The following is a 22197-nucleotide window of genomic DNA, read 5'->3' on the forward strand; positions in this document are numbered from 1 at the left end:
ATGACCATGTTAAAAAAATACGTGAGTAGTGTTACTATTACCAGGTCTTCACATTCTGCTTCAGATAAAGAGGAATAAATGTTGCTGTTAAACTCCAGAGTAGTACTAATGTGAACACAAGTAATGCATTTGTGTCCGTATGTCATCTTAACAAAGAGACTGGCTCCAGCCTGGACATTTTGAATTCAAAGTGTGGATAGAGACTTCAAAGACAAATCTCAGGTAACTTTTGTTGTCTATTTGGGTGTGGTACCTTTCATGTTAGGAGGTTCTTTGACACCGAAGTCTGCCTGTGATCCCTTTGACAGAATACTAACTCTTTCTTTACTTTCCCCTCCATCCTTCTCTCTTCATCCATCTCCACAAGCTAAATTCTCACAGCAGTGGAAAATCAATAGCTAGGTAGAGCCTGTAGTTACAGGAATTAAAGCTGTCGGACCTGGGACAGCTGAGAATGAGGGCCTGACCTCTTCAGGATCAGTGCTGTGGCATGTTGTAACCCCTATATGACCCTTTTCATCCACAGCGTGACTGTGTCACTTAAGCCCCCAAGATGCAATGGGTGCTTTCTTTCAGAAGTTGTAACAAAAGAGAAATTCTGAGAGATTAGGTGAAAGTCCTGTGTGCCAGCTTTGAACAACTTCAAAAATGCAGAGTCTGAGGAAATAATTTTAATAAATAGAATGGAAAATGTCCACCACATCGATTAGGAGGTGCAGAATGATGGGAATTTAAGTCATTGAAGGTATTGCAGTACTTAAGAATATCCAAAGTACTCAGATTTATAGGCGGGAAATAAATGTTGAATTGTTTATTCCCCCCTCCCTCCCTCATATCTACTCAGGGAAGAGCAATTAGTTTCTATTTTTTTATGTTTACATTATCATGAGACATAAATCTTCCTGCAGTGCAAGCTATAAAAACTCAGAACAGGATCCAGCTGTACAAATAAAAATAGTTATGAGTGTAAGGGGGAAATTATTAACAGTAAGTGGAGTAAAAACATTTTTGTACAATTTATTTCATGAAGAGCTTTCAAAGCATTAAAATAAATAAAAGGTGACTGTACTTTAAATTCAATTTCAGTGTTAACTGTTATGATGTAACTGATTTTTTTTCCAGCAACACAATCAGAATAGAATCAGGAAAAAAGATATTTCTGTTCTCTCAGGTTAGTGTAATTAACACAACATATGACATGCAAAGAACTCTTACATTTTAAATAGGATATAGCCCTTTCTCATTTTAAACCTACTCCTTTCTTCCTGTGTTTTGCCATGGTTCTGCTAATAGAAACCTCCTCGTTCTGGATGTCAACTATCTTTGTTTTGCAAGGCATATTAGGGAGTTTTCAAGAATCAAGTTTTATTTTAATAACGAGGTGTGGGGTCTTTTTGGCTTTCCTGGGGTCCGGAGGTGGTGTGTGTTTGGAATTTTTTGTTGTTATGTTTTGGTTTGATTTGGTTTGGGTTGGGTTGGTTTTTTTTCCAGAAAGTAAAAGAGTTTTAACAGAATGGTTTTGAGGTTTCTTGATTCTGGAATTAAGACAACTAAAAAGTTATAAATGGTCACCTGCAGGATAGCTATAAGCTTCTGTAGCATAGGAAGAATTAAGTTTGAGAAAGTGAAGCTTGAGCGGTTACATTACCAGTGTTGTAAATCTTGGGCTGCCCTATCTTGGGACAGTTTCCAGATCAATTCGCTCTGCAGTAGTAGGTGCTTCTGCCATTTCAAAAGCTACAAAGCATTTTCTATCAACACAGAATAAAAATAATTATAATGAGTTTGGCATTTTCTGGTGAATTTCATCTGTTCTGGTCAAACATTCTTTGGCTCTTCGAAGAAACCTAAATGCTAGATCAAACTGTTTGATTTTTCATGTTTCTGTTTTGTTTCATGTTTCTTCCCATGTTCTAGTTCCTATAGTACATAAGTTTATTGTCTCGTTTAAGTAGGCAGTATGAAGTACCATGTACTGTGATAATGGATCAGAATACTGTTATTTAAGAGGAAATAAACACTGCCTTCCAAACAGGAAGGCACAGTGTCTTGTATTAGTGGCTGATGAGGAGGGGTAGAGGCATGAGATTCTCCAGGGAGACAAGCTGCATAAAACTGTCACATTTTCTCTTGAAGTCCAGGTTAATGGAGCTCTCGTCTTTCTAATTTTTATTTGTTTGGGGTTTCTGCTTTTGGACCAATCCAAGTGTTGTGAAAAGTATCCCAGATTGGAAGGATGTAGCAGGAGTAAAAGGGGAAGATATGTCTCTGACAGATGCATGTGAAGCGAAATGGAAGTATATCACTCAACTCTTTGAAGAAATGGCATAGGCTCTTGCAGCTGGTTGTGAAACAGTAGAAGTCTGATGAACTCCTTCAAGTGCAGGAGCCTGATTCTGCTCAGCTGTGTAATTGTGATGGAATGGAGCCAGCCAAAGGCAGAGACATGGGCACAAACTTCTGGGAGTCTGGTTCTGGCAGAGTGGGTGGGAAAATAAAACAGGTTACAAATAACAAGTTTCTCTGCTTGATTGATAATGAACTAAGTGGCCTTATTATACTAATAAGTTTCCCGTGGAACCCCAATGATTGCAGAGAAGCTTTAACTAAATGCGTATGACCACATCTTATTTTGATCAGCTGTACCACAGCAAAGCTGTGTAATTACCATAATCTAACAGTTAGCCTGGCATCTTTTCCCAGTGTTTAATTACTCCAATAAATGATAATTGAATAGAGGACTTAATGAAAAGAGAATAAGTTTCTTTCTGTATTGTGTACTGAACTTGCAGTCTTTTCTAGGCGTAATTTTTAGTAGTGTTTTTTTGAACGACAGCCATGCTTCTCTTTTTTTTTTGTCAGTATTTTGCTTTCTACAAAATGTTTTCTCATGGTGTTTTGAACTCGTCTTAACTTGTGAAACTGTGACCTAAAGACTAAAAGGTCACTGACAGCGTCTTTATAATATAGGGATTTTTTGTTTGCTTGTTCAGGGTAGCAATATCCTGCCTGCTAGAGATCTAAAATCATAGAATCATAGAATAACCAGGTTGGAAGAGACCCACCGGATCATCGAGTCCAACCATTCCTATCAAACACTAAACCATGCCCCTTAGCATCTCATCCACCCATGCCTTAAACACCTCCAGGGAAAGTGAATCAACCACCTCCCTGGGCAGCCTGTTCCAGTGCCCTATGACCCTTTCCGTGAAAAATTTTTTCCTAATGTCCAGCCTAAATCTCTCCTGGCGGAGCTTGAGGCCATTCCCTCTTGTCCTGTCCCCTGTCACTTGGGAGAAGAGGCCAGCACGCCCCTCTCTACAACCTCCTTTCAGGTAGTTATAGAGAGCAATGAGGTCTCCCCTCAGCCTCCTCTTCTCCAGGCTAAACAACCCCAGCTCTCTCAGCTGCTCCTCATAAGACTTGTTCTCCAGCCCCCTCATCAGCTTTGTTGCTCTTCTCTGGACTCTCTCCAGAGCCTCAACATCCTTCTTGTGGTGAGGGGCCCAGAACTGAACACAGGATTCGAGGAGCGGTCTCACCAGTGCCGAGTACAGAGGGAGAATAACCTCCCTGGACCTGCTGGTCACACCGTTTCTGATACAAGCCAAGATGCCATTGGCCTTCTTGGCCACCTGGGCACACTGCTGGCTCATGTTCGGTCGGCTGTCAACCAAGATTCCCAGGTCCCTCTCCTCCAGGCACCTTTCTAGACAGACTTCTCCTAGTCTGTAGCACTGCATAAGGTTGTTGTGCCCCAAGTGCAGGACCTGGCATTTGGCCTTGTTAAACTTCATGCCATTTGACTCTGCTCAGTGGTCCAGCCTGTGCAGATCCCTTTGCAGAGCCTCCCTACCCTCCAGCAGATCAACACTTCCACCCAGCTTAGTGTCGTCTGCAAACTTGCTAAGGGTGCACTTGATGCCTTCATCCAGGTTATTGATAAAGACATTGAACAGGGCTGGACCCAGCACTGAGCCCTGGGGAACCCCACTTGTCACTGGCTTCCAGCTGGATTTCACACGATTTCCCACCACTCTCTGGGCCTGGCCATCCAACCAGTTTTCCACCCAGGAGAGTGTGCACCTCTCCAGGCCAGAGGCTGACAGTTTCTCAAGCAGAATGCTGTGAGAAACTGTGTCAAAGGCTTTACTGAAGTCCAGGAAGACCACATCCACAGCCTTTCCCTCATCCAGCAGCCGAGTCACTTTGTCATGGAAGGCGATCAGGTTAGTTTGGCAAGACCTGCCTTTTGTGAACCGGTGTTGACTGGGCCTGATCACCCAGTTCTCTTGCATGTGCTTCATGATAGCACTCAAGATCACCTGTTCCATGACTTTCCCTGGCACTGAGGTCAGACTGACAGGCCTGTAGTTTCCTGGGTCCTCCCTGAGACCCTTCTTGTAGATGGGCACAACATCAGCCAGCCTCCAGTCCAGTGGGACTTCCCCAGTCTTCCAGGACTGTTGGAAGATGATGGAAAGGGGTTTGGCCAGCACATCCGCCAGCTCCTTCAATACCCTTGGACGAATCCCATCCGGCCCCATAGACTTGTGGATGTCTAGTTGGGCTAGCAAGGCTCTGACCACCTCCTCTTGGATCATGGGAGCCTCATTTTGTTCCTGTTGCTCCTGGGTTTGGACACAGATGGAATGACTTTCTTTACAATTAAAGACTGAGGCAAAGCAGGCATTAAGTACCTCAGCCTTTTCCTCATCCCCTGTCACTGTTGTTCCTTCTGCGTCCAATAGGGACTGTATGGTCTCTCTAGTTCTCCTTTTGTTATTTATATATTTATAGAAGGATTTTTTGTTATCTTTCACAGACTTTGCCAATCTGATTTCTAGCTGAGCCTTAGCCCTTCTGATTTTTTCTCTACACAATCTCACTTCCCTCCTGTAGTCCACCCAAGAGGCCTGTCCCCTCTTCCTGAGCCCATAAACATTTCTCTTCTTCTTGCTATCACTCAAGATCTCTCTGTTCAACCAAGGTGGTTTTCTCCCCTGCTGGCTTTTTTTCCGGAACATGGGGATGGCTTTCTCCTGAGCTGCTAGGATTTCCTTTTTGAAGAGCTCCCAGCCCTCATGGGCTTCCTTGCCCTTAAGTACTGTCTCCCATGAGACTTTGCCAACCAGCCTTCTGAAGAGTTCAAAGTCTGCCCTCTGGAAATTTAATGCTACTGTCCTACTAACCACGCTCTTCACTTCAATGTCAGTGGCTTGCTACTGTTAGTGAAGCTGCTTCTCTTAGCATCTGGAAGATGTTGAGTTTTCTTTTGGTTTGAATAGAGCTAAAATTAAAATAGGTCTTTGATTACTTCATTGTGTATGCATCGGAATAATTGTTGATTCCAGAAGAGCTATGGAAACAGAGTTTATTAAATGTTACAAAACCAGTAAAAAGAGGGAGGAAAAAGCATTAAAGAGGTTATTTCTGAGTAGCTCAGAAATAGCGTCTTTAAAATTATCTGCACTAAAATGGTACACTTAATCCCACATCCCCTCCGATAATTATCAACTACAAGATTTCCCCCATCACACATAACAGCTTTAAGTTAGTTTGAATGAGGGAGCTTTAACTGTCCAAAAAAGTAAGGAGGCACAAGTTACCTTGCCGTGTACAGTCACAACATGCGAATAAAGCGTGGTATGGTCTAATGCACTGTGCTTTGCCACATAAGCAGAGGCAAAAGCTGCAAGCAGGTTTGGTAGTACGGTTTTGTAAATAAGTCAGATATCACATCCCAAGGGCAATTAAAATGTTGTCTTCTTAAAGAATGTCAATGTTTTCCAGAAAATGTTTGGGGTTTATGTATTATTGCTTATACAAATAACTACTTTATCATTCTGTTTCCTTTATTAATAATTTCAGCAAATAGTTTCATACCTAGCCAACAGAAAAAACACTCAATTTTCAGCCTGTTTCTCTGTTTTTTCCAGTTGAAGCTTTTCCAGCATATAGAGCATTTGTAAGGAATGTTTTTGTTGTCTAATAACACTTAATCTACTGATTGTTCAGCTTTCATTGGTATCTTTATAGGAACTTCTCACCTTGTTCCTTTTTCATGATACTTGTAGGAATGAATTTCTCTCTGAGACCTCTCTGTCTCCATTGAATTTGGATAAAAATGACTTAGTGGCCGTGAAAGTAAAAAGGAGTTGAATGACCAGCAGTTACAAGTGTATGCACATGTGCTGCTTGCAGAAGCATTTTTAGTTTGGAAAACAGAACACAAATCTTTTTTTGCTGTGATATTTCCAAAGAACTATGGTAATTATGGTTTGTATTTACCTCAAGAATAAATCGATTCAGTGTATTTTGTTGATGTTGCTTTGTATTTCAGATTATCATTTAAGAGAAAGGCAACTGATATAAGGCATTCAGAAGTGGCAATCTCTTCTGCTCATTGGTGTTACTGGCTGTGCAGACTCCAGGTGGTAGAACTGGAGTCATTTGCATCTAATCACTTCTCATGCCAGACTGAAGACCAGTAATTCATCATCATTAAAGTAGTTATTTGAAGTCTTTTCTGGTTTACAGTGAAGCCTTGCTGCATGCATTTGACAGAGCAGTCTCCAAATAAAAATAAGGTTGACACAGTAAAAGGAAAACTTCAGAGTACAGTCCTTTTGGAGTAGAACATCTTGTATGTTGATTTTAGAGGAATGGTGATAGAATATCATTAATAAGATTTGTATGGAAAGCAAAAAGCAGAAGCTATTGCAATTTTTCATCTGTCTAAATAATAATGGGCAATTAGTGTTATCTGTGCTGTTCTTTAATTGAATTTTTATAGTGTTTACTCTGAAAAAGAAAGGAAGAAACAAAAACCAACCAACCAAAACTGTTATTGCATTATAAACACTTGTTTAAATAAATTGTCGCTTGTTTCAGTGACCAGCAAATTTTTAATGTTAGCATGAGCCACGCTTTCTCTCCTGAATGGGATTGGAGAAAGGAGTGAACTTACTAAACCGTAAATTCAGACAACAGGAGGTCTGCTATTCCTGTCATCTCTACAAATATGTCTGTTAACAGATTTTACCTTCCCTTTAATACCTGTGATTGTGCTGTTTTCAGCCTGTAAACGTTAAGTGTTTTCTTCTCAGATGTGGTTTAAAATTCTTGGAAATGTGTTTATGAAGTGTTTCCTTTAATAACTTCTAATAATCTTGAGGACTCTTAGCTGGTGATTTTTTTGTTAGTTACTCGTGGCCGTCACTCACCTTTCTGTACAGATAGAGGCTTTTATGTTTCCTCCTTGAGAAGGTGAATATAACACACTGCCTTGTAGCTGGAGAATCGCAAATGGTCTCCGTTCACTCTAAAAGGCATGCTGGAAGATTTTAATTAATTAAAATGTAGCAAATTACTACAATTCTTCGGTACCAACATGTTGAGATTTTTATTACTAACCTTTTTAAGATACTATGCTTTCTGCTTCTTAGCTAATAACCATTTTTTTTAGTATTGCTGTTAGTATTAGAGTGAACATGCTCAGAGCTGCTTGATGAAATACCTTGGTACGTGTTTTCTCTGGAGCTGCTGTGCTAGCAATATCTGTGCTAACAATATCAACTAAAGGCCAATCTAGATCACTTAAAATAGTGGTCATCTTCCTTTTTTAGATACGTATCTGTGAACTTTTTGTGGCAACAGTGAATGACTGTGGAATGAAAGTACCGAGAGAGCAGAGGGAGCAGGAAGCTGGTGGGAAGAAGGATAAAAAGGACTTGGTTGGGTACTCCACCCTAAGACTTACTTTGCAGACAGTTCTTGTTTTTCACTTCTTATGTGTTGAATGGGCAAAGGTGTGCTAGGGCAAATGCAGGCACTCAATTGCTTCCAGCACTTAAGGAATCAGAAATAAGACTGAATCTACTAAAATACCAGTGATCGAAGAGGACAGCTGTGTTGTGGCTTTGTTTGTTGAACAAGAATACAATAGTGGACTTCCACAAAAGGGGGTCAGATGAGCTCTTTGTTCACAGTTTTGGGTAGAACAGCTCAGTGATGCAGATTACAAGTTTGATGTCATTCCTAATGCAGTTTTAAGCTCTGATCAAAAATACAGCTGTTTGTCTCTTTGTATTTATCATCTCTATTATCATAGACTGTGTGGTCATATTTTTCCCTTCATATTCAGCTACAGCACAGACTTCGCTAGGTAAATGTCTGTCTGGACTCTCCTTTTGGTTAAAGGAGAGAAATAGCTGCTTCTGGAGTGTCATCCTGTTCATGCCAGTGTACCTTGGGCCAAAACAGGCCAGATAAATTGGACTAAAGAAGTTCGTGTTTCTCTCCGTTGACTTAAAAGGTATGTGGAGAAGAAGTTCACCTAAGGTTGTTTGTGTTGTAGAAGTCTAACATTAAAGAAGCCATTCTGATTTTGAGTGTCAAACAGGAAGATCTGGAAGCCATTGTGCAGCAGAAGTACTATGATATAGTCACCATTACTAAAACACGGTGGGAGGACTTGCACAACTGGAGTTCTGTAAAGGGTAGGCGAAGATGGAGAGGCAGTAGAGTAGCTCAGTATGTTAGGGAGTGTTTGGATTGTGTAGAGCTTATTGATGGTGACAATAGAGTTGAGTATTTATGGTTAAGAGTCAGGGGGAAGGCCAACAAGGCAGATGTCATCGTGGGAGTCTGTTATAGACCACCCACCAGGATGACAAGGCAGATGAATTACTCTATAAGCAGCTGGGAGAAACTTCATGATTGTTAGCCCTTGTCCTCATGGAGGACTTCAATCCACGAGATGTCTCCTGGATATACAATACAATGGAAAGGAAACAGCATAGGAGCTTTCTGGAGGGTCTGGAAGATAACTTCCTGACACAGCTGGTGAGTGAGCCAACCAGAGACAGCACCAATCTGGACGTACTGTTTACAAACAGAAAAGAATTTGTGGGCAATATGATGGTTGAAGGCTGTCTTGGGCATAGCAATCATGACATGAGAGAGTTTCTGACTGTGAAAGTGGGAGGGTTAACAGAACTGCCGCCTTGGACTTCCAGAGATCAGACTTAGGCCTGTTCAGGAGACTGATTGACAGAGTCCATTGGGAGGCAGTCCTAAAGGGCAAAGGATTTCAAGAAGGTTGGACATCCTTCAAGGACAAATCCTTAAGGGTCCAAGAGCTGTCTGTCTGCGTGTGCCAGAAGATAAGCTGGCGTGAAAGAAGACTAGCCTGGCTGATCAGAGAGCTCTGTCTGGGACTCAGGAAAAAAATGGAAGAGTGTAAAGCATTTGGAAGAAGGGGCAGGCAACTCAGGAGGGGCTACCAAGATGATGTGAGGTTACGCAGCAAGAAATTAGAAGGGACAAAGTCTAATTAGAACTTAATCTGGCTACTGAGGTAGAGAACAATAAAAAAGTTGCTATAAATATATCTGCAACAAAAGGATGGCTAAGGAGAATCTCCATCCTTTATTGGCTATGGGGAGAATCTTAGCAATAAAGGATGAGGAAAAGGCTGAGATAATTAATGCTTTCTTTGCCTCAGTCTTCAATAGTAAGACCAATTGTTCTCTGGGTACACAGCTCCCTGAGCTGAAAGGCAGGGATGGAGAGCAGAATGGAGTCCCCATGATCCAAGAGGACATGGTTACATACTTGCTCCTCCACCTATACAAACACAATTCTGTGGGGCTGAATAAGATCCACCCCAGAGTACTGACGGAACTGGTGGAATTGGTCTCCAAGCCACTGTCAATCATATATCAACAGTCTTAGCCAGCTGGGGACATCCCAGTTGACTGGAGATTACCAAGTGTGGTATCTGTCTACAGGAAGGACCAGAGGGAGATTCTATGTAATTAGAGGCCCGTCAGCATGACCTCAGTGCTGGCGAAGGTTATGGAACAAATCCTCTTGAGTGCCATCATGCAGCATGTACTGGACAGCCAGGTGATCATGCCCAGTCAGCATGGGTTTAGGAAAGGCAAATGCTTGGCTGGCCTGATCTCCTTCTATGATAAAGTGACTTGCTTACTGGATGAGGGAAAGTCTGTGGGTGCTGGCTACCTAGACTTTGGAAAAGCATTTTATACCATTTCTCACAGCATTTTTCTGGAATAACTGGCTGCTCAAGGCTTGAGTGGGCGTACTGTTCACTGGGTAAAAAACTGACTGGATGGGCCAGCTCACAGAGTTGTGGTGAGTGGAGTTCTATCCACTTGGCAGCCAGTCACAAGTGGTGTTCCCCAGGCCTCAGTGGTGGATCCAGTTATGTTCAATATCCTTATCAATGATCTGGATGAGGGGAATGAGTGCACCTTGATAAGTCTGCACGTGACACCAAGTTGTGTGGGAATGTTGATCTGCTAGAGGGAAGGAAAGCTGTACAAAAAGATCTGCACAGCTGGATCAATGGGCCGAGGCCAACTGTATGGGATTCAACAAGGCCAAATGATGGGTCCTGCACCTGGGCTGCAGTAACTGCATGCAAGGCTACAGACTTGGGGACAAATAGCTGGAAAACTGCCTGACTATAAAAGCAGTAAAGGGTGTTGGTTGACAGCCGGCTGAATATGAGCCAGCAGTGTGCCCAGGTGGCCAAGAAGGCCAACTGCATCCTGGCTTTTGTCTGAAATAGTGTGGCCAACAGGAGCGGGGAAGCGATTTTCCGTTGGTGCTAGGCACTGGTGAGGCTGCACCTCAAATACTGTGTTCAATTTTGGGCCCCTTACTACAAGAAGGATGTTGAGGCTCTGGTGGACCGTGCCCAGAGAAGGGCAGCAAAGCTGGTTAAGAGCCTGGAGCACAAGTCTTGTGAGGAGCAGCTGAGAAGACTGGGATTGTTTAGTGTGGAGAAAAGGAGAGACCTTATCACTCTCTACAAGTACCTGAAAAGAGGTTATAGTGAGGCCAGTGTCAGTCTCTTCTCCCAAATAACAAGGGATAGGATGAGACAAAATGGCCTCAAGTTGTACCAGGGGAGGTGTAAATCGGATATTAGGAAAAATTTCTTCATGGAAGATGTTGTCAAGCACTGGAACAGGCTGACCAGGGAAGTGGTTGAGTTCCCGTATCTGAAGGTATTTAGAAGACATGTAGATGTGGCAGTTAGGGATGTGGTTTAATGGTGGACTTGGCAGTGTTACGTTTGACTTAATGATCTTAAAGGTCTTTTCCAACCTAAGTGATTCTGAAGTTCTGAAAGCGTATAGTATTTATCACAAAACCAGTAATAGGGCATTATTTTAAAGGCATTGTAACCTTGAGAATCCTTTGAGAAGACTGCATTGTCTGTCACTTGCATGGTTGAAAAAAAGCACACACACATGTAAAAATATGTATTAATTTTTACTTACTAAATTTGTAATTTTAAAATAAATAGATATATCATTAGCAGAATGTGGATTTCTTATTCATAACTTATACTGCTTATACGTTACCTATAAGAAATGGCATCCTGTTAACTGATACAGAGAACAGACACCAATTTGAAAAGAGTACATTTTTGCAAATGCATCAAGGTAGTATTTGTTCAGGTGACAAGTTTTGAAAGCATGGGGCTACAAAAATGTATTTTAGACTAACGATTTAGATAAATGTGAATTCTGGAAGAACTATGGCTCAGAGAGGCATTTCCATGTTACAGAATGAAACTGTGAGGCTGTACGCTGGCTGAAATAATACAGATATAGCATGCTTTGATGCATGTTCAGGTTTATCCCTTTAAAAAGCTATTTTACTAAAGTTAAATTATTGTAGAGATATAAAAACGTGTAGTTTGCTCTGAATTTATCCTTAGAGGGCTGGCAGATCATTGCTTTTTCTCTGAAATTAGGTAGAAGGATCCAGATGGCAGATTTCAAGCCCATCAGGTGTTTAAAACTTGCCTCTCAGCTAAAAAGAGGTATTATAGTTAAATCTGTCACGGCCTTTTTATTGCTTTGTGGTACACTTGACAACTGTAGCCATGAAAGAGAGGAGCTACAAGTGGCCTAGTCAGCCTGAAGTGGAGTAGGTCAGTGGTTGGTTTCTTTGGCTGCCCCATGGAGTTTGATAGACATACAGACCTCGCTTGTGGACTTATTAAATCCATCATGATATAAGCTTCCATGGCGGCAGTGAATTTGTTCCCATTGTTTCTTCCAGCTTCTCTGGTAGGCATTAATCTAAGTGAAGCGTGCAGGGGTAAAAAAAGGGCACCATCCCATCCCCAACAAAACAACAGTCCCACATCTCTAAGGATTCTTCAGTAGCAGTAGTAGTAGTAATAATAGTAATGATAATAATAATAAAGTGCATCTGGGCTGGTGCCTTGCTCTGAATTTCTTAGCTGGTACTCATTCAGAACTGTTACATTAAGCTCAGTGCTGACAATTCATATCCTAGAATCTATTTATCTGAACAGAGCAATATCTCCACTGTGTACTTTTGGCAAAGGAGATGGATTGCTTTTCAAATATATTTAAAAAGTAATACATGCTTTTCTTTGCATCTTAAACACCCTGCTGATAATCATGAAGAAAGCGTAAACCTGTTGGTGCTCTTCTAATAACTATAAGTACTTGCAGTCCAATCATCTTTCAGCATAGGAGTGTTTACTGCCTGATTCAGAGAAAATTATATGTTTGGGTTATTTATTTGCATGCATATGTAGATGTTTATATAGACAGTGATTTGGGGAGGCTGGTGCAGTTTTGGCTTCTTTGCTTCTTTTTGCTTCTTTCTCCAACTAAAAAAAAGACCCCATAACCAAATAAAGCAGATACTTTCCTTGTTTGTTTATTCAGTAAGTCACACAAGAGGGTAGGCTGTGGGTTAGTAAGAGACTCATTAGAGCAAAACCTTAATCCAGAAGGCCATGTGATTATAGTCCTGCATAAGCAGTTTCTCATAGCTTTGGTGAATTTTAAGGGTTATTTTTGAGAGTGAATTTATATGGCTGGATCAAAATGAAGTGCCATTAGCAGTGCCCCTTCTATGGAGAAGTTACCCCACAACAAGGTTGTCTTGAGTTAACTGTGTTTATGTCTGAATGCTTCTTTGATTTCAGATTCCAGCGAGGCGACTACCACATTGATGTCTGCATCAATGACTACCTGGATGTGTTCTGCCCTCACTATGAAGACTCGGTGCCGGAAGATAAGACCGAACGCTATGTTCTGTACATGGTGAACTTTGATGGCTACAGCTCCTGTGATCACACCTCCAAAGGGTTCAAGAGATGGGAGTGTAATCGGCCACATTCCCCAAATGGACCGTTGAAGTTCTCAGAAAAATTCCAGCTCTTCACACCCTTCTCACTAGGATTTGAGTTCAGGCCAGGCCGGGAATATTTCTACATCTGTGAGTACATAGAAATTTACCACTGTTGTGCAGCAAGTGCTAATTTTTCACCTATGCTCTGTGGAAATACAGAGGGCCAAACATAATGCAGATGTTTTTCAGTGAACACAAGCTTAACTATCACCATATACATTAGCTAGGAATCTAGCTAGAGAAAATGAGATTAAATCACAGCTTTCATCGCATGAAATAGTATGTCAACCTGTTCACTGAACTGCGGCCGACTTTTAAAGCAGAACGCACTATTCGTACATTTATTCCAGCACTCTGAAGTGGAATTAGGAGGAGGAGAGGGCATGAAGGGTAGAATGGAAACTCTTACCAAATATAAGAAAGAATAATACGTTGCATTTGAGATTTCTGGATTTTATTATTTGTTCAAGATGAAATACTCTCATTTCTCTAATACTACCCAAAGAATGTGAAGTCTGTGAAGTTTGTTTGGCTCTACGTATTAGTAGTCTAGTAGTATGTAAGGTTGTAATTTCTGGGTGTAAATACTGGTATCAAGCCAAGTGGCTCCCTTTTTCTTCCGTCCTTTATTTCGCCCTCTTTTTCTCAGACAAGCAGTTTCTGTCAGTGTGGGTGATGCGAGGTGCCATGGGAGCAGGTGTCAAGCTGAGGGATGTGAATGGGCTCACATACATTCATGCCCGCTCCCCAGAGCAGTCCTCTCAGAGCTCTGCACTCTCTTCCATGGAGGCCTGCCTTGAGGCTGCTCTTGTCACCCAGAGGAGATTCAGGATAACATCTGGCGCTATGGAGGTTAAAAAACAGTGGGTTGAGCTAACTTATTCCCTGATGCCACTGCACAGCTGATACTGCTTCAGCTGTCTCGTTTGTTTAATCCTCCCAAAACACATCTTTTTTTGCCAATTTGTTTTGTACTTGCATCTTCCACTCCTAACAAGTTTTGACTACTCCAGCAATATTTTTTAGTGGTTTTGGTGTTAGGCTAGAGAGTTGAAAGCTTTTAGATCCCAATTAATATTGCCTTCTTATGTGAAGCTGGCCTTTCTGTGTCATTCCACCTCATTTCACTAGAGAAACTGAGTATGTATGATCCCTGTTTTTCAGCCTCATTTCTTCAGCATTGAGATTTTTATTTTTTCTTTCTAAATCTACAGGGAAATACATCCCTACTGGATAGTTTTCCATTCATTTCTTTTTCTTATAGCAAGTAAAAGCTTCTAATGAGTGATAGTTTGACATCAGAAGAATAGAGTCTTGTTCTTGTGCTGAAGCACGTTGTAATAATAACAACAATAATTTCAAAAAGCAAACTGTCAAGTTTTTTAACGCTTCTAAAATCTAGTTGTGAGAAATAATGAAAAGATACCAGAGTTAAGTGGATAGTGTTCTAGGATAACTAAATCTGTACTGTGTAGGCCCAGTCCTACCTATGTCACTCAGAAAAGCTACGTATTAACTTCAGCAGGAGTTTTGTGTCATTCAGAACTCCAGTATCAGGCTTCCCAGAAACATGGGATTTTTTTTTTTTGTAAGTTTGGTTTGTTTGTTTTGGGTGTTTGTTTTTTTTTTTTAATTGAGTTCCTGAGCATCATCAGGTAAACAAACAGGAATACTTCAGCTAAGGAATTCAGTCTTTACCATCACAATAAAATGTAGCATAAGGATGACATTAATAGATACAAGCATTAAGAAACAAACAATGCAAAAAACCCCAGTGTTTTTTAAATTTTGAGAAAGAAACAAAGAGAAATGTTTAATAAAGGTGAAAACCAAACATGAAATTGAAGGAAAAAATGCAGGAGAAATCTGACTGTGGTTTTTGTAGCTAATAGTTTAGTTGTTAGAACTTACAAAATCCATTGAACTCTCAAGCAAGACATTATTATTCAAATAGTCAGATTGCTTTTCCCTGTATTTCCTCATTTGTGGTAAAATTTGATATTTTGTTAAGTATCATTATGTATTTTCTGTAATACTCATTTACCTGAGTCATTTAACTGTCAAGGGCTCTCTTAAAAATAATTGTTCTTAAGTGCTTTAAAATGTGAAGCACTTTATAATATTCAACTCCATTTAAATGGATTTTTTTTAATGAAGGGTAAAATAGCAGAAAATTAGCAGCAAAGAGATGTTAATTTACTAGTAGCTTATTGGCCTAGTACTCACTGCAGTTAAGTTTTTAGATTTTTGGCAATTTTAGACACGCAAAAACATATTTCCTCCTTTTCTGTGGCTTAAGTATTTTTTGCATTTATCCTTTGATCTGCTGAGGACAGTATCAAGGCTGGCAATACAGCAGTTGCGGGGAAGCACTGTATGCTAAATTAACAGTTATTATGCTAACCATCTTGAGGGAGAGCTGTCTATCCTGCAATGTTGTTCTGGTAGTTTATGCTGAAGAAACAAGATGTTGAAACATTGTTCCTTGTTTCCTGATAAGAATTGTAAGGAGGCTCTAGTCCACACTATGGAGATTACCTTTGTTACCTTTCTGTATGTGCAAGTTAAAAAAATTACTGCTTTCCGAGGGAAGGTATACATTCCTCTGCCCATCTGAAACTTTCACCCTCTCTGCAGGAGAGGGGGAAAGCTGACTATATGACAGCAGTCTGGAATATCCTATCTAAAGGCTACAAAATACATCATGTAGTCTAGTCCTCTGGAATGGCAGAAATACTAACTAGTTGGTTAGGTATTTGTCTTGATTACTGTCTGTTTGGTGCTTTTTTAAATATCTTTGCAGTTTACCTTTTAAGGATGTTATTTGCCTCTCTTGCTTCCATTATTTTCAGAAAATACAATGATTTGAGAACAATGACTGTCTCTTTTTCTAAAGTGTTCATTTTGAAAGTGCCACTTTTCTTTGTTAAGCTGCTGCCTTCATATATTGGTCAGATGAGCTTGGGTCTCCCTTCTCTGTGTGTTCATTCTAAGGAAAATAGAACAAAAAAAAAACTAACACCAAATTTACATTGAAGAAGTGAATTCAACTTTGCAGACATACAATCAAGAAGTACTGATGGCATTTGCTTTTGACAGAAGAAAGAGTTATTAAGTATTCACAGATAAATGAAACTCTATTTGGTTAAGGAATTCATGGGTGGGGGGTGGGGCAGAGGAAAATGAATAATATATCATGACCCGAACTTTCAATTTTTACTTAGTTTTTAGCAAATGCGCACCTCAGATTAGTGTATGTTAGCCTCAAAACAGAAAAAATAGTATTACTACTGAAATAGAAGAAAACTAAATATATAGAAAGCAGGAACCAAATACTTAGTGATATGACAATGATTTTAGTGTCCTTTGGAAGAGAAAGTAAGGCAGGTACTGTGCAAGGGGAGATGAACATAAAAGCAAGGACGGAGGGAAAGAGATCCTAATATGTATAGTGGTATATACCTATATAATTCAAAATGAGAGTATAATTTTCATTATTTTAACTTCATTATGTGTGTGTTATGTTTATTACTGTGCTAAGTATTGAACAGAATACCAGTTACAACTTAGCAAGTATACATCAGAGTTGATGAAATAAAAAAAATGAAGACATGACTAGAACCAGACTGGTACAGAGTACTGCAGAATCTGAACCAAGTTTCTGTGTCAATCTAAGCTGTATCTCTTTTCTTGAAAGCAGTGTGTCATTGGCGTAGTGTCAGAAGTTGCACCAGTATTAAGCTGCAGCATGTGCTTTTCTCTGAGTGATCAGTCCAATTATTCTATCAAAGGCCTTAGATTTGACATGATTTATCCTTAAGAAATCTATGCTGAATTTTATCATCATATTCTCCAAGATTTTACATGCATTATTTATTTAATGACTTGGTCACTGTGAATATTGTAATTTACATATACTTAAACCCTTTTCCTAGAGAATCCTAGGTAGGTTTCCCCTTTTTCACAGTCCTCTTGCTGCTCTCCGATTCTCCACGAGTTCTTGAAGTTTTTTTACAGGCAGTTAGCGGGCTTTACATGTAATTTATCTACACATAACTTAAGTGGTTCTTTCTTACTGAGAAGAAGAGCTCCTTTAATCGTTAAAACATCCTGTTGTCTTACCTGTGGCTTATTTGTGTAATTTTTTTTGTTACTGTCTCTTTCTAGTTTCATGTCATGCAATGAGACTTTCTTACTGTGTTTCTTAGTATTGCCTTTAATGATATGTCATTATCATTGTGTCTTTGTTGCCACTGTTTATTTGAATGAAGCTTCTGAGGGTCAATGCAGGAAGCTTTAGTTGTAACTATACTGTTCCTGATCACACCAGCATAGTAAGTTTTTATGATCTGAATTTATTTCTGGTTATAAATACTTCTAATTGTTCTTAAATCTGTAATTAAATTAGGAAACTGACTTCGTACAGTTTTATTTACAGTTGTACGTACACTTCTTAATGACATCCAGCTATCCTGTACTCCCCTGCCTCATAGAAAGTATTCCCGGGGAATCTGCTGTTACCTGTTCCCTGGGTTTTCTTAATGTTTGTTATTGTTTCTCCATCAGCCTTGTTTCTCTGCACCAATTCCTTCTTTTCCTGAAATTTCTGGTTCTTACCTCTTGCGGGCTTTTGTTAAAATAACATTCCACTCTAATGGTTTTATATGCTGCTTCTGTAGGAGAAGTTGCGATTTTCATAATTTCAGATATAAAACACTCTCTTTTCTGCTAGTTTATTCTATCTCTGTGACTGGTGTTTGTCCTCACTCTGTTCCAAAGACTGTGAGACTGTTTGAACCCTGGTGTAATTTTTCCTTTAACAGCTGCCTGGTAGTTGGACCATCTCCCTGGAACCATTTGCACACCTCCAGAGGCTTTTCTGATTCAAAAGATCTTAAGGGAAAAAAGTAGTAGTAGGAAAAGGAGTTTACAATGCCTTCACTTCTATTTGTCTTACTTTTGCCTATTAATTAGGTAGTTTGCTTATCTTATTAATTGGGTCTCCAGCTGAACTCAGGGAGTTTTCTTTCATTTGTAGCTAAGATAAAGATTTGGACATCTCTTGTGATCATGTATTGTTTACATTGTGTGTCTGTTTGTTCAGACAGTTGGTCATTTTGTACACTTTTAATGCTACTTGTCTCACAAAGTCTTTGGCTAAATCTCTATTTGGTTTCTTGACCAGTATTCATAGAATAAAGTAAGACTCCCTGTACATGAAAACAGATTGGTTTGCCTTCTCCACTGAGAACAGTCTGTAACTGAATGAAAAGATCTTTCAGCAAAAGCTCTATTTGGGTGGGTTTTTCCCCTCGTATCAATAACTTATATGCTATAAAAGGCCTGGTTTGGATGTTTTCCTGCTTTGAATCTGTCAGCACTGGGACTCGAAGTCAGTGATTTGGCTTGGGGCAAGGTTTGGATTTGAGCTTTAGAGAGTTGTGTGAGCTTTTGAGAAATAAGTAAAGCTGATTGATGGTAAGTCTTGTCATGCCATACTCAGCTTATACTTTATGCCACAGGCTAAACTTTGATTTCAATTTTTTTGTACTTATGGAAATGATTGAATTAAGTAGCAGATATTTTTATTTGAAAGTGAAGACTGGATTTTTTTTTTGTCAGCAAGTGAAGAAGGACTATCTGTCTTCTATTCAACAGCTGTTAGTTAACGCAGGTACTGCTGGTGTTTCTTCCCTCATTGCTTTTTGAAAACATGAGGTCAGATCTTTTTTGGAACTCTCTCTCCAGACATCCTGGTTAGCACCAAAGCTAAAAAAAAAAAAAATGTTAGCTAAAGAATGTTACTAAAGGATGCTGAGGGAATTACAGACATTTTTAGTACACTTTTCTTTTGGGGAAACGTTGCTTATTGTGCCGTCCCCTGTTAACCTTTCAGTCAAGATCTGATAAGCATAAACAGTGATGTTACTTTGACAGCAATGGGCTCAGACATGCCACTCTACAACAAATCCTGCTTTGACAGCTGGTTTACCAGAATCACTTAAGATGTTCTGAATTAAATCAGAGCATTTGAAAGAGTTTGATAAATGCATACTTCAAAAGAAATATTATGTGATAACATTAGACAGATGAGGAAGATGACCTTTAAGAGGGAATCCATGCTTAGCCTAGTGTGTAGATTAAAGGACTAGTTTCTGTTAGAAAGCATCAGAAGAATTAAGTGCTGGTCCTGCTGAAAAGAAAGCAGAAACAGTCACCAGTGCCTAATAGATTTTGACGTTTGTAGTGTTCTGAGTATCCTCAAAGGGAGTGTTAAATGCTGTTGAATAATTTGAGACTCAGTAGAAATCCATATAAGAAAATGAAGAGAGAACCCATGGACATCCTGCTGTCTATTATTTCATTTTTTCAAAGGGAATGAATGTCTTTCAAATAGAAAGTTGAAAGAAGATTATTTGGATTCATGTACTTCAAAATTCAAGTGCCATTAAGATCCTCATAGGATACCAGAAATATAAAAGAGGGGAGGATACACTATATATTTGCCGCTTCGAAAGCGGTCTTATTATTGTATGTCTTCAACCCTGTAGGAAGATAAGTGACTTGTGTGGCTTTCTACTGAAGTACTGACTTTGGATGTTGGAAGTATGAATGAGTGCCTGCAGACAGAAAGGGTGAGGGATAGGGTTTTCTTCCCTCTGACTTTTTTTCTTTCTCATCTAACATACTCCATGAAGAGCCGCTCATATTATAAGAAAATAAAGCATGTATTGAATGTTGTTACGTGATCTTCAAATCACAAACTTTAAAAAGACAGTTTGATTAGACCTTGGATGAAAAATCTCCAAGGAGCATTAGGAACTTGGTAAGGCTGTATGTGACATGCTGTCTTAAGGGAAACAGGGACTAAATGTTACGTATTGGTGGCTGTGGATTACTGTTATTTTTAAAATTTGTGATTCTTGTAAAAACACTATTGCAACTTCCTTAAAAGTATTTAAATGCCAGTGTTTTGCTGGAAGGACAATCATATGAATTGCACACAGCCCTTTAAGTCTTGATGGACTGTTCATCATTCATTGTTTTAGATCAGTTTTGATATTCAACAGCTACAACATCCCAGAGTTGGCTGTGATTCAGTGGTGGGTGAGGTTCTGCAGTGGTGCTTCACTGGGTTGTTATGGTATCAGTCAGGGAAAACATACAGATTCCTTAGACGAAAGAATGCATAGAAGTGGAGAGTTCTAGTAATAATTTTCTCAGAATTTCTAACTCTGTAACAGTGTTCTAATTTGATTTCTAAGCAAACTGAAACTTACTGTCTTGAAAGTATGCAGTTGTAACATGAAGCATATGCCAACAGAAATGGAAATAACGTGGCAGTGACATTTAGAATAACTGTGTTGTACTTCATTGCCTCCCTATCATTAGCATGTTAGTCTCATTGATCCTCAGACTAACTCTCCAAGGCAGTACTTTCTTTGCTGATACTGTCTCTATGTCATGATACAAAATGTATGAATGTGTGCCTGCAATGAATAGGCCAAATGCAAACTTCTTCAATGAAAAAGTATCTCCACCTATGGAACAATTGGCTGATACTCTGTCTCATAACTTAATATTCAAAACTGAACTCCATATTTTCATAAATACTTGGATTTAAAAGAAGAAAATTTATTTTTAAGCTACCTAACCCTCTGATATTAAAGGCGGCTGTAAAATAGGAGAATGTTACGGCATTCTCAATAATGTTTTCTTTTTATTCCCCAGTAATTCATACTGTTCAGACAAGGTGGCCACAACTCTGGGTTCAGAATGGCACATGCTTTTAGTATTTCTGTCTCCAAGGTTCATGGGAAGTCTGTATAAATCATGTAGAAAAAGATTTTTCAGAAAGTATTCAGATAGACATCGAAGTGCTTTATCCTGAAGAATTACAGAATATCTTTCAGACTTCCAGATGTTTCCACTTTCCTTCAGAAAAGCAGTGGGTCACCTTTAGATCTACATTAATGGCCAAATGAGATATTTACTGTCTCTAAAATCTCCCCAGCTTCCCTTTTACATCAAGAATATTTAATGTTTAGGTATCAAGTGGTATAGCCAGCTAGATACAGCGATGTATCAGAAACTTACTGATGCAATAGCTCTACGCACAAAAGTAACCAGGCTCCTGATGATGGATGGGGAATACCATTGCTGTTGCTTATCTTCTGGGTGTTAAAGGATCTTAATTATTTGAAGGGTAATCAGAGTGGCAGTATATTCATCAGTTTAAGGAGCCCTGACAATTTAGTCATAGTGGTATTCAAAATATGTTCAGGGAAAAATACACCAGAATGGTTTAATGTACATTATGTTTCAAAAGTTGTAGGTGAGGATATCGTGATTACATGAACCTGGATTTATTCTTATGTGTATTTTTTTTGACACATCTGCTTTTCATAGAATCGTGAAATCATGTGGTTGGGAAAAGACCTTGGAGATCATCGAGTTCAACCGTACCTCTCCACTACTAAACCATATCCCTAAACACCTCATCTACCTGTCTTTTAAATAGCTCCAGGGATGGTGACTCAACCATTTCCCTAGGTAGCCTGTTCCAATGCCCAAGAACCCTTTTGATGGAGAAATTTTTACTGATGTCTAATCTGAACCTCCCCTGGTGCAACTTGAGACCATTTCCTCTCATCCTGTCACCTATCACTTGGGAGAAGAGACCTAACACCCACCTCGTTACAACCTTCTTTCAGGTAGTTGTAGACAGTGATAGTCTCCCCTCATCCTCCTTCTCTCCAAGCTAAATAACCCCAGTTCTCTCAGCCGCCTCTCACACGGCTTGTGCTCTAGTGCCTTCACCAGCTTTGTTACTCTTCTCTGGACTTGCTCCAGTGCCTTGATGTCCTTCTTGTTTTGAGGGACCCAAAACTGAAGACAGTATTGAAGGTGCAGCCTCACTGATGCTGAGTACAGGAGCACAATCACTTTGCTGGTCCTGCTGACCACACTGTTTGTGAT

General features: G+C 39.7%; 1 protein-coding gene across 2 annotated transcripts in view; it reads left to right on the top strand.

The window, feature by feature from the left end:
* EFNA5 (ephrin A5) overlaps nt 1-22197 on the top strand; it is a 215085-nt gene that overhangs the window by 162601 nt on the left and 30287 nt on the right. For both annotated transcript variants that reach the window (XM_069879956.1, XM_069879955.1), the window contains exon 2: nt 13013-13305. In XM_069879956.1, the coding sequence (XP_069736057.1) occupies nt 13013-13305 (293 nt within the window). The remainder of the gene's footprint in view (nt 1-13012; nt 13306-22197) is intronic.

This window comes from Phaenicophaeus curvirostris, chromosome Z (assembly GCF_032191515.1).
Source record: "Phaenicophaeus curvirostris isolate KB17595 chromosome Z, BPBGC_Pcur_1.0, whole genome shotgun sequence".
Lineage (NCBI taxonomy): Eukaryota > Metazoa > Chordata > Aves > Cuculiformes > Cuculidae > Phaenicophaeus > Phaenicophaeus curvirostris.